Source organism: Henckelia pumila, chromosome 1 (assembly GCF_033568475.1).
Source record: "Henckelia pumila isolate YLH828 chromosome 1, ASM3356847v2, whole genome shotgun sequence".
Lineage (NCBI taxonomy): Eukaryota > Viridiplantae > Streptophyta > Magnoliopsida > Lamiales > Gesneriaceae > Henckelia > Henckelia pumila.
In genome coordinates, this window is record NC_133120.1 from 71677203 (window position 1) to 71691154 (window position 13952).

The 13952-nt window shown below is 35.7% G+C and overlaps 1 protein-coding gene across 1 annotated transcript; it reads right to left on the reverse strand.

Moving 5' to 3' along the window:
• Positions 1-9600: 9600 nt before the first annotated feature.
• Positions 9601-11898, reverse strand: LOC140875853 (putative F-box/kelch-repeat protein At1g12870). Its single transcript, XM_073279666.1, has 2 exons — positions 11525-11898; positions 9601-10990 (listed from the first exon to the last, which is right to left on the reverse strand). The coding sequence occupies exons 1-2, from the start codon at positions 11549-11551 to the stop codon at positions 9893-9895; spliced, it is 1125 nt and encodes a 374-aa protein (XP_073135767.1). The 5' UTR covers positions 11552-11898; the 3' UTR covers positions 9601-9892.
• Positions 11899-13952: the final 2054 nt, after the last annotated feature.

A 13952-nucleotide genomic window follows, 5' to 3' on the forward strand; every position in this document is an offset into this window, starting at 1 on the left:
CAATTGCTACCTCGACCGCCGAAGCAGAATACCTTGCTGCTGGCAGCTCTTGTGCTCAAATACTCTGGATTCAACAGCAGCTTAATGATTATGGAATCCGGTCGAGTGAAGCTCCAATCTACTGTGGCAATACAAGTGCCATAGCCATCACTCACAATCCAGTGATGCACTCTAGGACAAAGCACATTGATGTCAGGCATCACTTTATCTGAGATCATGTCTTAAAGAAGGAAATCAGGCTGGAATACATCTCTACCGATCAACAAGCAGCAGACATATTCACCAAGCCTTTACCGGACGCTAAGTTTTCATATTTTCGAAATATTCTTGGCTTAGTAGATCTAAGTTAGTATGCATGCTTTTAGGGGGAATGATTGCTAGTATGACTTTAATAGCTTAGCTGTTACATTGCCATAAATGTTGGCATATCATCCGCCTTTAGCTAGTCTCTGACAGGCTCCGTACTAACAGCTTTGTGCTTTGAACCAAATGACATTAATTGGGCGCGGTGATTATACTCTTCAAAACTTTTTGAATTTCAAAAATACTTTTCATGACATCACCATATGGCCCATAGGTTCCTATATATACTTCTTTACACTCGTATATCAACCTTTCACCGTTGCTAAAGCTTTCATATTGCATTAAAAGTTCTATCGCATTACTATCAAGCTTTTGCTTACTCTCTGCTCGAGTTCTTATCTACAGCTATCATGTCGATCCAGAAGACTTGCCTTGCAATCAACTTTGATTCCGTTATTGAGGCAAACAATGCAGGAATCACTGAGGTCTTCACCATGCTTGAAGCCTCTGGACTGAAGAAGTTTTTGGGAAGCAGCGCCATCTGCGATCTGCCTGTCTTGAAGGAGTTCTTTGCAACCGCTCAAATCGAGCATGGGACTGTCAAATGCTTGATCCGGACAGAGTCCTACTCCTTCAATCAAAAGTTCTTCGCCAGCACATTTGATCTGCCCTCCAGGGGTTTGACAAAATGCGCGGATCTTCCCGATGGTAACTGCTCATATTGGTTGAAGGAATTCTCAACCACTGATGCTTCGATCAAACTGCCGGCTCAGAAGACATCTCTTAAAGCTCCATTCAGGCTATTGACCAACATCGTGGCCAAGAATCTTCTTGCCAAGGCTGGATCGTACGACAAGGTGACGATGGAGAAATTCCAATACATGGCTTGTATCGCCTCCAAAATCAACATCAACTGGTCAGACATATTGTTCACTACTTTATGTGAAATGATCAGGGGAAAAGGGCAATCCGAGGGATTTGCTCTGCAAATTTGCCACACCTTGAGCGTCCTTGGAGTAGACTTCTCCAAGACTGAGCCTCTGCATCCCACCAAATGGCTCAACAAGTCTACAATCTTCAAGTTTCTGAACAAGAAAGAGGTTGCGGTCGACACTCTGCCTTCAACCGCAAGTGTTGTTGCTGTCACTCAACCGCTTTCAACAGTCCCAGTAGCGGCCAAACCAGCCCATACCAAGAAATCTGCCAAGCGTCAACTTATCATAGAATCTGACTCTGAAGAAGAATCATGTGAGAACGTTCCACTGATTCAAGCCTTCAGCAAGTCATCTCCTTCTGTATCCAAAGCAGCTGTGCCATCCAAGCCTGCAGGCGAGAAGAAGAGACAGCACAAGAGGTTAAAGTCCCTTTCTGGACTTGCTCCTACCGTTCCAACACTAATTCTGCCAACGGTCGAGACTACTACCACTACTGCTACTACTGCTCCACGTCCTACCAAGGGTGTGATAATCATGGAAGGTGCCTCATAAACTCCAAAGGTCACTCTCGCTGATCCCAAGGACAAAGGGAAAGGTGTGATGATCTACTCACCTAAGGCTCAACCAGCAGCTACTGTCGAGCTCAACTTGATCATCTCTCACGTTCTCTGCACTGTCAAGCGTCACCTACAGCGCTTTGACAGATGGCATCATTCCCGTACTCACCTGACGCTTGCTCAAATATTTTCTAAGTGGAAAGCTCTGAACGTTATTGAGCAGAAGATGCTTCTTTTTGCTGACACTGAAGACATCGTGGAGGCTCTGGGAAGAAGACAGCTCATCGACTTGAAGCTTCGAGGAAGCCTGATATCTCTGTTGATTAATGAGCGTGTCAAGAACTTCAAATCCAAGAGTCCTACCGCCACCGATGACTTTGTGATTTTGACTGGACTACAGAATAGTCTACGTCAAATCACTCAACTACTTCAGCACTTCCAAGCTCTTAACAACGTAAAGACGACAGCTTCAGCAGCTTGTATACAGGCTTATGGACTGGAAGCACAGGTGATGATGAAGACTTTTCTTACCCAAGATCAGGGTGAAGAAGACGTCTCTGCTATTACTCTTTCAGATGGGATTCTGGCCGGTCTCATCACTGCTGACCTGTTTCAGTCATCCGCTCTAAAATCGATTGTGGGAGCATCTTCATCGGTCGACCCCGCCTCAACCGCAGTCCAAGCAGTAATTCAACCGGAAGCAGCTGTGACTGCTCACTCATCTCCAGCGGCGACCGCTCACACCTCTCCCAGTCGTCTACAAGATTTTTCAGAAGTGATTGAACAAGAAATTCCGGTCACCTCTGTGACAGAGGCTCCTTGCAGCAGTGAAGCAGTAGTGCCCCCAACAGAGATACCAAGCACTATTGTATCACTTGCCCCTCCAGAACAGCCAGTGACTGATGCTGACCCAGCACTTCAACCGTCTCCATCTACTGAAAAGTTTGTGGAAAATCTCCTAATGGATGAACCGAGTGCTGATCCTGGTACTCCACCAACCATCTTGGCTGCAGTCGAGACCCCTACATCTCCAACTGTACCACTATTGGAAGGTACATCAGCTAGCTCACCAGCCAGATCACCAGCATTACATCATCCTGAGTCTGGCCCGGCTTCACCAAGGAATGACACACAGAGTCAAATGCTTCAGACTGATGACTCATATATTGAAGCCATGGCAGCAGCTCTGGATCACACATTGATAAATAGGCTTCATGAGCTCATGCAAACAGTTCGATCCTTTTCACAAGACATCACAAACATATCCTCATGGGTTGACAATTCACGCAAGACGATGATTCGGCATTTTGAGACCGTGTCTAGAGACCTTGCTCATCTGTCCAAAGAGATCACTGCCCATCATCGCACTCAAATCAAAACGCTCTCTACCGTCTCCGAACAAGTTGTCAGATCCGAAAACCGCCTTCATAGGCAGTTGAATGATCGGATGGACACTATGCAAGCTACTCTAATTGCTCAACTAGATGCAAAAATTGATACTATGCAAGCCTGCCTTGGCACTCAACTCACTGAGATCATCCTTCGACTCAACCAAGGTGATGCCAAAAAGGGGGAAGAAGAGCAACGAAGAGCAGCAGAGGCAAGAAGACGTGAATAAGAATCCAGAAGAAAGGAAGAAGCCGACAGAAGAATAAGAGAAGGCGATAGGTCAGGAGGAGCCAGTTGGTTCAAAAGATGAACAACTTGTCTCTTCTTTACTTATCGCAGCTGTATCTTATTTTGTTTTTCTGCAGTAGGTGTAATAAGAATGCTTATTGTAATTAATGAAATTCATTCTCTCAATGAAGTTCATTTTAATGCTTTCATATTGTTTTCGGAGCACTTAAGTTTTGTCATCACCAAAAATGGGGAAATTGTTGAATCCGACATTTTGGTGATAACAAACAACAACTCATTGTATAGGAATGTGCTGCCAATCTTTTGTATTTCAGGAATCTACTACAACTCCTACCGCAACCGTCTAAACCCTTCAAGTTATCTACCGGAAGCTTGTCAACCGCCTTTGTCTCTCGACCGGTTGCAGTCACAAGCCTATCGACTGGTTATTCAAACCAGCAGAGGATAAATCTATCTACCGGTAGAATGCCAACTGCTTATCAAGATATCTCAAGACAAATACTTGAGACAAGACGTTCATTGCAAGATCTTTTATCAAAAGCAGAACCGGCGTATCAGAAGATCTGTTGACTCTTGCATCGAGACAACAGGTTGCACTAAAATGGCAAAAACGCAGAATGGCTACAGATAAAGCATTCGACCGTTTATACCAGTTTTGGACCCTGGAAGTTGTCTGCATTTAAAGAAGTGTACGATCTTCATGCAGAATCATCAATGCATTTATGAAGCATTAAATGTGCATTCAATGCAGCATCAGAACGTTCAAAAATAAAGACGTTGTTGATTGACCTATATAAAGGGAAGATTGCTCAAGAAGTGACAAGAAGACAAGCAACACGAAAAATCTCAATCAACTCAATCACTTGAATACTATCAGAAGTCCTCATCTGATATACTGAAGCAATACTTGAGCACACTTACAAGATCATTCACTTGCTGCTCAAATAAACCCTCGCCTACAGTTTACATATCTGATCTTCAAGGATCATCCTAGGGTTTCCAAGCCTCTCGACCGCTCTGCAGTTTGAGAAGCTCAACCGGACTGTATTCATTATTGAAGAGACTTGAAGCTACTCTGAAAGCTTCCACCAGTCTGATAAGAACTGAGAATCTTATCTGTGTAAATCTAGGAGTTTTGGATTAGGCATTGGATAAGTTCTCAGTCTGAAGTGGGTGTATTGCAAGACGTTGTAATAACCAAAGTCTTCTAGTGAATTCCTTCCTAAGTGGAAGAAGGGGAGACGTAGAAGGATTAAGCCTTCGAACTTCCATAAATCGTGTCTTAGTCTTTATTGCATATTTATCTTATATATTGCTCATACATCGTGTTATAACTTGCTTTTGCATCACTAAAACCTCTGAACTATTTCCGCACTATTTAAGTTGTTCAAACCGTTTTAGAAGTTGAGAAAACAGATTAAGTGAACTAAACTTCACTTGATCATTTTGAAAAGAAAGAAAATAAGTTTCAGAGTGTATTCACCCCCCCTCTACCCTCTGAACCGATCCCAACATACGGATAGAAAATATCATCATACATATTATTAGGATTTAGGACTAAATTTATGAAATTTAGGGAACACCTATATTTTGTAGGAAATTTTAACTCATTTTTAATCAGACTAAAATATTATCATATATATTAAGGAGATGAATTTTAATTTCAGGAAATAAATTCTACAAAAATGATTATAACTCTGAGTGATATGACCCACAAATTATAAATTGATTATGTGTGATCACATGGGACGTACGTGCTTTCTACTAGTACCTACTATAAAAGTATGAATGTGGGGGCAAAGTTTTTGCATTGTATATATACATGTTTACCCTTTTGTTTTATATGAATGAGATGTTAATGAAGATTATATAAGTAAAATCTATACCTACTATAAACGTATGAATGTAGGGGCAAAGTTTTTGTATTGTGTATATACATGTTTACCCTTTTGTTTTATATAAATAAGATGTTAATGAAGGTTATATAAGTAAAAAAAAAAATATAGGGACAAAGATGAGAAAATATACAAGACAATTGATTGGGTGTAATAATTGATTGGGTGTAATAATTTATCACATTTAATATCAATCTTAATTGAAATTATTTAATTCAATAACTTCCATATTACTATTGATTGTGTCAAATTGTCTAAAAAATTATAATACATAAATTTTATATGTTATTATATGGTTTATTTTTCATTTCAATTATTTATTATGATGATTTATTTCAAATTTCTATGAGCAAAGTTTTTGCATTGTGTATATACATGTTTATCTTTTTGTTCTATATGAATGAGATACTAATGAAGGTTATATAAGTAAAATTACAAAAAATATAGGGACAAAGATGAAAAAATACACAAGACAATTGATTTGGTGTAATAATTGATTGGGTGTAATAATTTCTCACATTCAATTTCAACCTTAATAGAAGTTATTTAATTATGTAACTTTCATATTACTATTGATTGTGTCAAATTGTCTAAAAAATTATCATACATAAATTTTATATGTTATTATATGATTTATTTTTCATTTCAATTATTTATTATGATGATTTATTTCAAATTTCTATGCGTTTAATAATATATTCTATACGTATATTATTATTTTTTTCATGTTTATGGTATTAGTTTGGTTGTTTTCAAAATGCATGGTTACATTATTTCAAAGAAAAACAATGGTAATCTAAATTTATTGTTGTGTAGCTTATAAACCAATAATTGTTAATATTTTTTTATAAAATATACATTCTAATATAGAAATAAAATATCATTCATTTAGATGATCACTTTAATAAATGGAATGTTATGCATATATATATATATATATATATATATATATATATACACGTGAATTGATATAAAAATCAATAGATTAATAATAAACAAACATTACTTTTAATAGAGTTAAATAAAATGGTTAGATAAAAATAATTTATTAACTCGGTATAAAAAATTCAAATTATTGAAAATAAAACTATCAAATATCATTAAATAGTACTTAGTAAAAAGGTTGAGCAAAAATCACTTAATAACAAATAATACTTTGAATATGTAAATTATTATTGCAAGGAGATTAATTTATTGTATTTTATACTTTTGTATAAAAACTATTTTGTTAAAATATTTCCTCATATTTTATGTTTACATGTATGTTTTTTTTAACATAGTGATAGGGTTGAGTCATATTTCAATAATCAAATTTTTTCATAAAATGAATAAAAGAAATAGAATAAATCATACTGTCTATTAATAAAATGTTTATAAATAAAAAGTTATTATAAAATTATCTTTATTATAATTGTTATGTTTAATTTTTAGTGGATAAGTCCGGAAATAGGGTTGCACACCATTATTTCTTATGAACTGGAACACTGAAGATCTACACGTTAGAATTGTACTTTGACTCTTTCAACGATTTCACGAAGGTCATCAAGTGGTGAGGTTGGGTGCAGTTGCGGCACGTATAGAAATCGGTACATTGTAATAGGAGATTAATAGGCAATGTGACATCGTATGTATTAGAAATACAAATTTATAAGATTGATCAAAGAGGATGTTGGGGTTCGCCCAAACCACCTATATTGATATCATACTAACAAGATTGATTTTTGTATTTTGACTTATGTTTCCGCTGGATTTATTTAATCGTGATTTAAGATTTTATTGGATTACAGTATGAGTCACTATATGCTTAATTATTATTTTACCTATGAGCACATTCTCTCTCTCTTTTATATATATATATATATATATATATATATATATATATATATTACCTATCAGCACATTCTAAATCTATAGTAGTCGTGTTATGTGGGTTTTAAAATAATAATAAAAAATTTTAGATTAAAATAACAAAACTTAGTGGATGAATGCGAGAAAATCCTAATTCAGTCTTATATGTTTGACTTTTTTTTTCAATCCTATAGCCTATATGTTTCAACGTTCTCTGTTTCATCTTAGATATTTCCAAAAATGCTGAATTTGATTTTTCCGTCATTTTGCTCGTTAAAACTAACCATACACCATCTTAAAAAATCCAAAATCCAGATCTTAAAGTCTTAATTTGTGTAACACTATAAAATATCGATCGATTTCTTCTTTCTTATTTTGATTTCCTATCTCCCTCCTGGAAATGATGTTGCCTAGCAAGTATATATCTCCGATTCCTTGTAGATAAAGTTTGTTCGGATTAATGGCTCATCATGAAATTTATTACCGGTTAAAGCCTAGAGGCCACTACTAACCCTTTTCAAGACCATTTGGTTGAAAATAATATACCAAAGCATACACTATCAACAACTTTCATTGCTCTCTTAAAAAAAACTACTACTTTTTTCATCGCGGAGCTAAAAAACAATTAAAAAAATCGATTTTTTAAAAAAATCTTATATATTAAGATTTTATCAAATTGCAGTATAAAATGTTTCTATAGACCCAATCCAAGAAGGAAAAAATGGAGAGAGGAAGTTGGAGATAAACAAACTTGCTTTTGTAAAAAAAAAAAAAAAAACAGTAGCGTCACATGGTTCGTTTCAGAAAGCAAGCAAAGTTCTTTTCGTCGGTGATGTACATATGGTGTACCGAGAAAGAAAAAAAAATGTTTGAAAATGAAAATAGAGATTTGTGATTTAAGGTTTTGAGATTTTGATTAGTATGTCCACTTTTAGTTTTAACAAACAAAATGACGAAGGCCTAAATCGATAATTTTTTGGAAATATTTGGAACGAAATCGAGAAATTTGGAACATTTCGAACTAAAGCGAGAGAAATTTCAAAGATTTAGGACTGAATCGGTGAAGGGTCAACATATAATGCTGAACTAGGATTCTCTGCATGATTTATATGAATGGATGAAATAAGGTACAAATAGATTCAATCTTGGAATGAGATGATGATGAAAGTAGAAAGATATTTAGATTAAAAAAATTGCATATACTTTCTCTATGAAAATTCTAAGATAGCTGGTGTTCACAAATATTGAACATATTTAGTTCTAAAAGCACGTACGAACAAAAATATGTGCTTGGGATTTGAGAATATAAAAAATTAATTAATTTTTTTAATATTGAATTTTTAACAATCATATTTCACCGTGATGTATCAGGTTCAAATCCCACCATTCATTTCACAAGGATCAAAAAATGGAATGACTAATACCAATCTGATGCCAATTTTTTTATTAAAAAAAAAAAAAAAAGAAAAGTAAAAACAGAAGCACCATTAAATTAAGTGCAAATTGCTCAAAAATCCCTAATGCAAACATGTTTTGTTCTGCATTCCCTAGCCACTTTTTTGTACCATATTTTTTGTTAATTTGTACCACATCTTGTATGGTTTTGTACCACATATTGTATTGTTTTGTGGAACTCCCTAGCCACTTTTTTGTACCATATTTTTTGTTAATTTGTACCACATCTTGTATTTGTACCACATATTGTATTGTTTTGTACCACATTTTATGACTAGAGACCCCAAAGCAAAACATGTTTGCATTAGGGATTTTTGAGCAAATTGCCCTTAAATTAATTAACATATTTCAATTTAATAATGACCTTTTCTTCTTTCTTTTTTTTTTGAAACTATTTAATGACCTTTTCTTCTTCTTTTATTGCGACTCCATTTTTTTGGATTGGAGTGTTGTAATTCGTAACTATATGTCTCAAACCACCATGCCAAATCCACAGGATTGTGTAGATAGCTTATATTAGGTGAATTTAAAATTAGCCTTTGTTAATTTAAGCGAGACGGATTTTAAAATGCACCTAACAATTGTGTCATTTCAAATCCATTCTGAAATCAAATTAACTCATATCGGAGCAGTACTGCAGAAATTATAAAGCGCAAAGACTGTACGTAAACCCCTAGCAGTCGAATCAGCTGCCTGTTTGAGATTGAGTCCAAATTGTTAAAGCCATAAATAGCAGTATTTCGGAGTGGAACTCTTAACTCGAGCATTCCACAAATCAAGTTAGTTCTTTGAGAAAAAACTTTGGTGTGTTTGATTTGATCACTTGCCAATATGTCAAGTTGTACAGCTCGCTCCTCAATAACATTGGCATATCTGCTGAAAATGAGAAGTTGGGACAGCCTGGTAAGGATCACAACAAAGCTTGCTTCAGAGATTATTTTGAGTTATATGGTGATACACGTTCGATTACAAGAGTCCATGAATGTAATAATGTAGTTACAACTTCATATCTTTTGCTAAAAGATATCTTCATCATCATAAGATTATCATCTATTCTACGTGCTCGCATGGATTGAGAAAAAAAGATAATTTAAACAAACACGGAGAACCAAAAATATATGGCTCCCATCAATTAAGAGTACAGTTATGCCCAACAACAAAATAAATTACGAGACACACCCTATCTACAAACACATGTCAAGCGCACGCCATTCTTTGAAATTAGTATTCCCCATATCTTTCGTGGTCCGTCCACTTAAAATCACCCTTCCAAACAGACGAAACTGTTCACATGAGAGAAAAAATTGTATGCTTTTGCATCTGTGTTCGAAAAATCAGTGACCAACTCGAACCACTGAATTTCTGTGGTCTTAACATTATAAGCTATGCAACGTCTCTGATCATGTGAAGTAGTGAAGGCCAACACCTCCCTCACTGCTAACCAACCTATGGGAACTATTTTCTCCCGATATTTGTTAAAGAAGCCCTTCAATCTGTATCGCACAAGTCTCCAGTCAAAGCTGAGCAACATGGTCCACTCTCCAGTTTTTGAATTCATCTCCCAAACATCCCTCGTAAACTTGCTGGAACCATAAACAACTGATAGATTACTGCCCATTGGAAGAAAATATCTGAATCTCTCTCGCAGTCGAGGCATAGAAAACTCACAAAAAGTTTCAGTGTCTACATTCAAAGTCAAAACAAACGATTCTCCAATCCAGTGTACGTAACCTCCAGTAACCACTGGGAAAGTATTGAGAGCTATCCTAGTTTTGAGAGGTAAGTGTTCTACATCAATTTGCCGCCAAACTTTATCTACTCCAACAGTTAGCATAGCAATCTGTTTCGGAGGAGCATGTGGTTTAAGTCTCAATGCATACACAACTTTATACTCCATGGAAGCCTCGGCAAAGGCTAATTTAAATTGTGAATGGAGACCTATAAGAAGAAAGAAAGGAGGAAGCACGGTTCGCTGCTTCGTCAAGGGATTAATGATATACAGGTCTCTTGAATCACGGATCAAAGATAAACCATTACAGCTAGTAGGTATTAGATGTAGATGTCCAGACCCGCAGTCAAACTTAGATATCTCGAGACTACCTCCTCTCATTTCCACATAAATCGCATTGCGAGGCTCAGAAAACCGCTGGAATATAATTCCACTGGTTGAATTCAGAAGATGGCAGTGGATGAAATTTGGGGAACGGATCATGAGGTCCCATTCTCGGGAAACGTGTCTCATGAGATCACGTATAACTAGAGCTGGAAGATGTAAAAGAATAGTGAAGATCATTTCTTGAGGAAGGCTCTTCCTTGCACACCGCTTGGAATAAGGGCAAATGCAACGGCTGCCGGACACCTGCGCAATATAGAAGAATCATACTAAGTTGACATAAAATTCTCCTCCTTTAACCCTCAATTCAACAAACATGTAGTGGGCAAAACCACTAACTAGAGTAATAAAAAAAAGTCAAACGACGAGAGATGTCCAAGTTGATGGAATAGGTGTATTTTTGACAAGAGGTCAGGAGTTCGATTCCCTTAACAACACCTTCTTAAACTAGCCTGTCACACAAAACGGTTTACCTGGCTAACGTAATTTGTGCGCACGAAAGATAGCAGAAAAAAAGTCAAACGAAAGTTGGATTCATATTGACAATTACACACTCTATCCTGAAACTCGCACATTGTTACGGTAAAGAGATCTGAGCAAGAACTGAATATTGACCATAATCTACGAAATTATAGAAAATTTGGGGGAAAAAATTTAATCTTGCGCATTTAAAAGCTGAACGTAAAGTGTGTATTGGTTCCAGCAAGAAGGGAAAAAATAAACCATTTCATAAAAGAAGAAGAATCGGGAGGAAATAAATCGATTAGTCCTCGTTGTTACCATAGTCTTTGGTTCACTGGCATCCATGGCGGCGGCGATGGCTCAACACCTCTGCAGACAGCGTAACAACATATGATTTTTAAACCTAAAAAAGTGTGTTTGGAATAGTTCAAAATGAGATTTGGAATTGACTTAAAATTGGAATTGAAATTAGAATTCTGCCATTCTAACTCTTCTTTGAGGATTCCATCCACAAACACAAAGTTTATGGCCGACTGATATTGCTCATCATCATTTAGCTATTGCATTTATTTTTCTTGTTGTTGATCATATGTATAGAACTAATTTCGGGATTGGACACAGTATCAAAGATCTTTTAGATGCACATATTCCTCTTGGGGACGATTGGGCCGTGGGCATAAGAGTCTTTATGACACAATCAATAATTCGCTTCATTTTCAATTAGCTCTTGCTCTAGCTTCTTTAGGGGTTATTACTTCCTTAGTAGCTCAACACATGTACTCTTTACCTGCTTATGCATTCATAGCACAAGACTTTACTACTCAAGCTGCTATGAATACATAAGCAGGTAAAGAGTACGTTCAGCTTTTAAATAGCTGCAATTTTTAGAATTTTATTAGAGTGTTTGGCTAATGTTAATTAGAAATTAGATTTGATAGTTAAAATTAAACTAATTTTATAATTAAATTTTTTTGTTTTACTTGTTATTTTTAAAGTATACTTCTTATTAATAATATTTAATTGTCAAATATTTTTTTATACATGGTATACAATAAATATAATTTATAAATATAAAGAAAATATTTATTTTGTATTAAATAATGAAAAAAATTTGGGAAACTTGGCAATAAATCCCTATTTACAAACTAAAGTTGTGGATCAGTCTCGAGGCCAGAAATTTTTTATTTGAGCCACCTGACACAAGCAAAAACTTGTTTTGCACTCCCTAATCTAATATTCTACACATTTACATGTCCTTTTTAATTGATATATTCATTTTATTTGCTTACTCCCTCAACCCTACCCGTAATTCTCCTCCTTCCTCTATCATCTCTTTTCTCGGTTCTGACCAAAATCCCATCGGAAAAATGGTAGAGTACTGAATCTTCGTTGCTACACTGTCATCCCTCCCCTTCGTTCTCCTTCTTTTTTCTCTTCTCCTCTCGGCTCCAGAAAAATCCAAAAAATTGCAGAGGTCTCAAATTAGAGGAGGCGACAAACCAAAATTGAGCAAAGAACATCCGTTATTGAGCAGAAGATGCTTCTTTTTGCTGACACTGAAGACATCGTGGAGGCTCTGGGAAGAAGACAGCTCATCGACTTGAAGCTTCGAGGAAGCCTGATATCTCTGTTGATTAATGAGCGTGTCAAGAACTTCAAATCCAAGAGTCCTACCGCCACCGATGACTTTGTGATTTTGACTGGACTACAGAATAGTCTACGTCAAATCACTCAACTACTTCAGCACTTCCAAAATTGAGCAAAGAACATCCGTTGGCGAGAAAGTTCCCTTTTCCTGAAGCGAAAGAGTGGCGCTGAATACCACCCTCATGTTTTCCACATCGAACAGTAGAATATTGTTCTCTATTTGATGCCCTCCGATCACAACACCAGCCTCTGCATCAACCCCATCATTGATCAATCTCAAGAACAATACTTGTCTGTTTTTAACAGACACCATTGAATTCACACCATAAATTCTCCAGAAAACATCTGCGTGATGCATCAACGGCTAGAATTTTTGGATGTGACTTAGCTTTTTTGTGAATGCATTTGTTACAGCTCTGTAAATTGAAGAAGAAGTTATTTAGACTGTATAACCCAAATCTCATTAAATTCCATGAAATTTTTTCATTTTTGCTGAAATTTAATTTAATTATATCAAATCCCATCAAACCCCATCAAATACCAATTTTATTTTAAAATTCCATTATAACAAACGCTCAAAATGAGATTTGCAATTCCAAATCTCACCAAATTTGATGAAATCCATGGAACCAAACACACTATTAGGAAAATAAGCCTCCCTCAAATTTTATTTCAATAAATAACCCTCTTATTACAATTACCCCATTTTTGGGGCAATTAAATTAATAGCCTTAAGTTGACTTTTATTTAAAATAATAGACCTTGAGAAATTAAATTTGGGTAAATAGCCTTCGATTCAATAGATAGAAAAAATATATTAGGGCTAATCAAAATTGACCATTGATTAGCTTGAAACAATATTTATTCTTGAATCATCAATTGAATAAGATTCTAAATCGGATTCACTTGATTCATCAAGGTAATAAATATTTGGGGAAATTGCATATATCACCTCTGTGAAATCCCGAGTTTGCTAATAACTCTCAATGAAATATTTTTAAGCTAATAACCCCCTGTGATTCAAAATTTGTAATATACACGCCCTTTTCAGTTAAAAATCGACAAAAATACCCTTACTTAAATAAATAATTAAATTAAT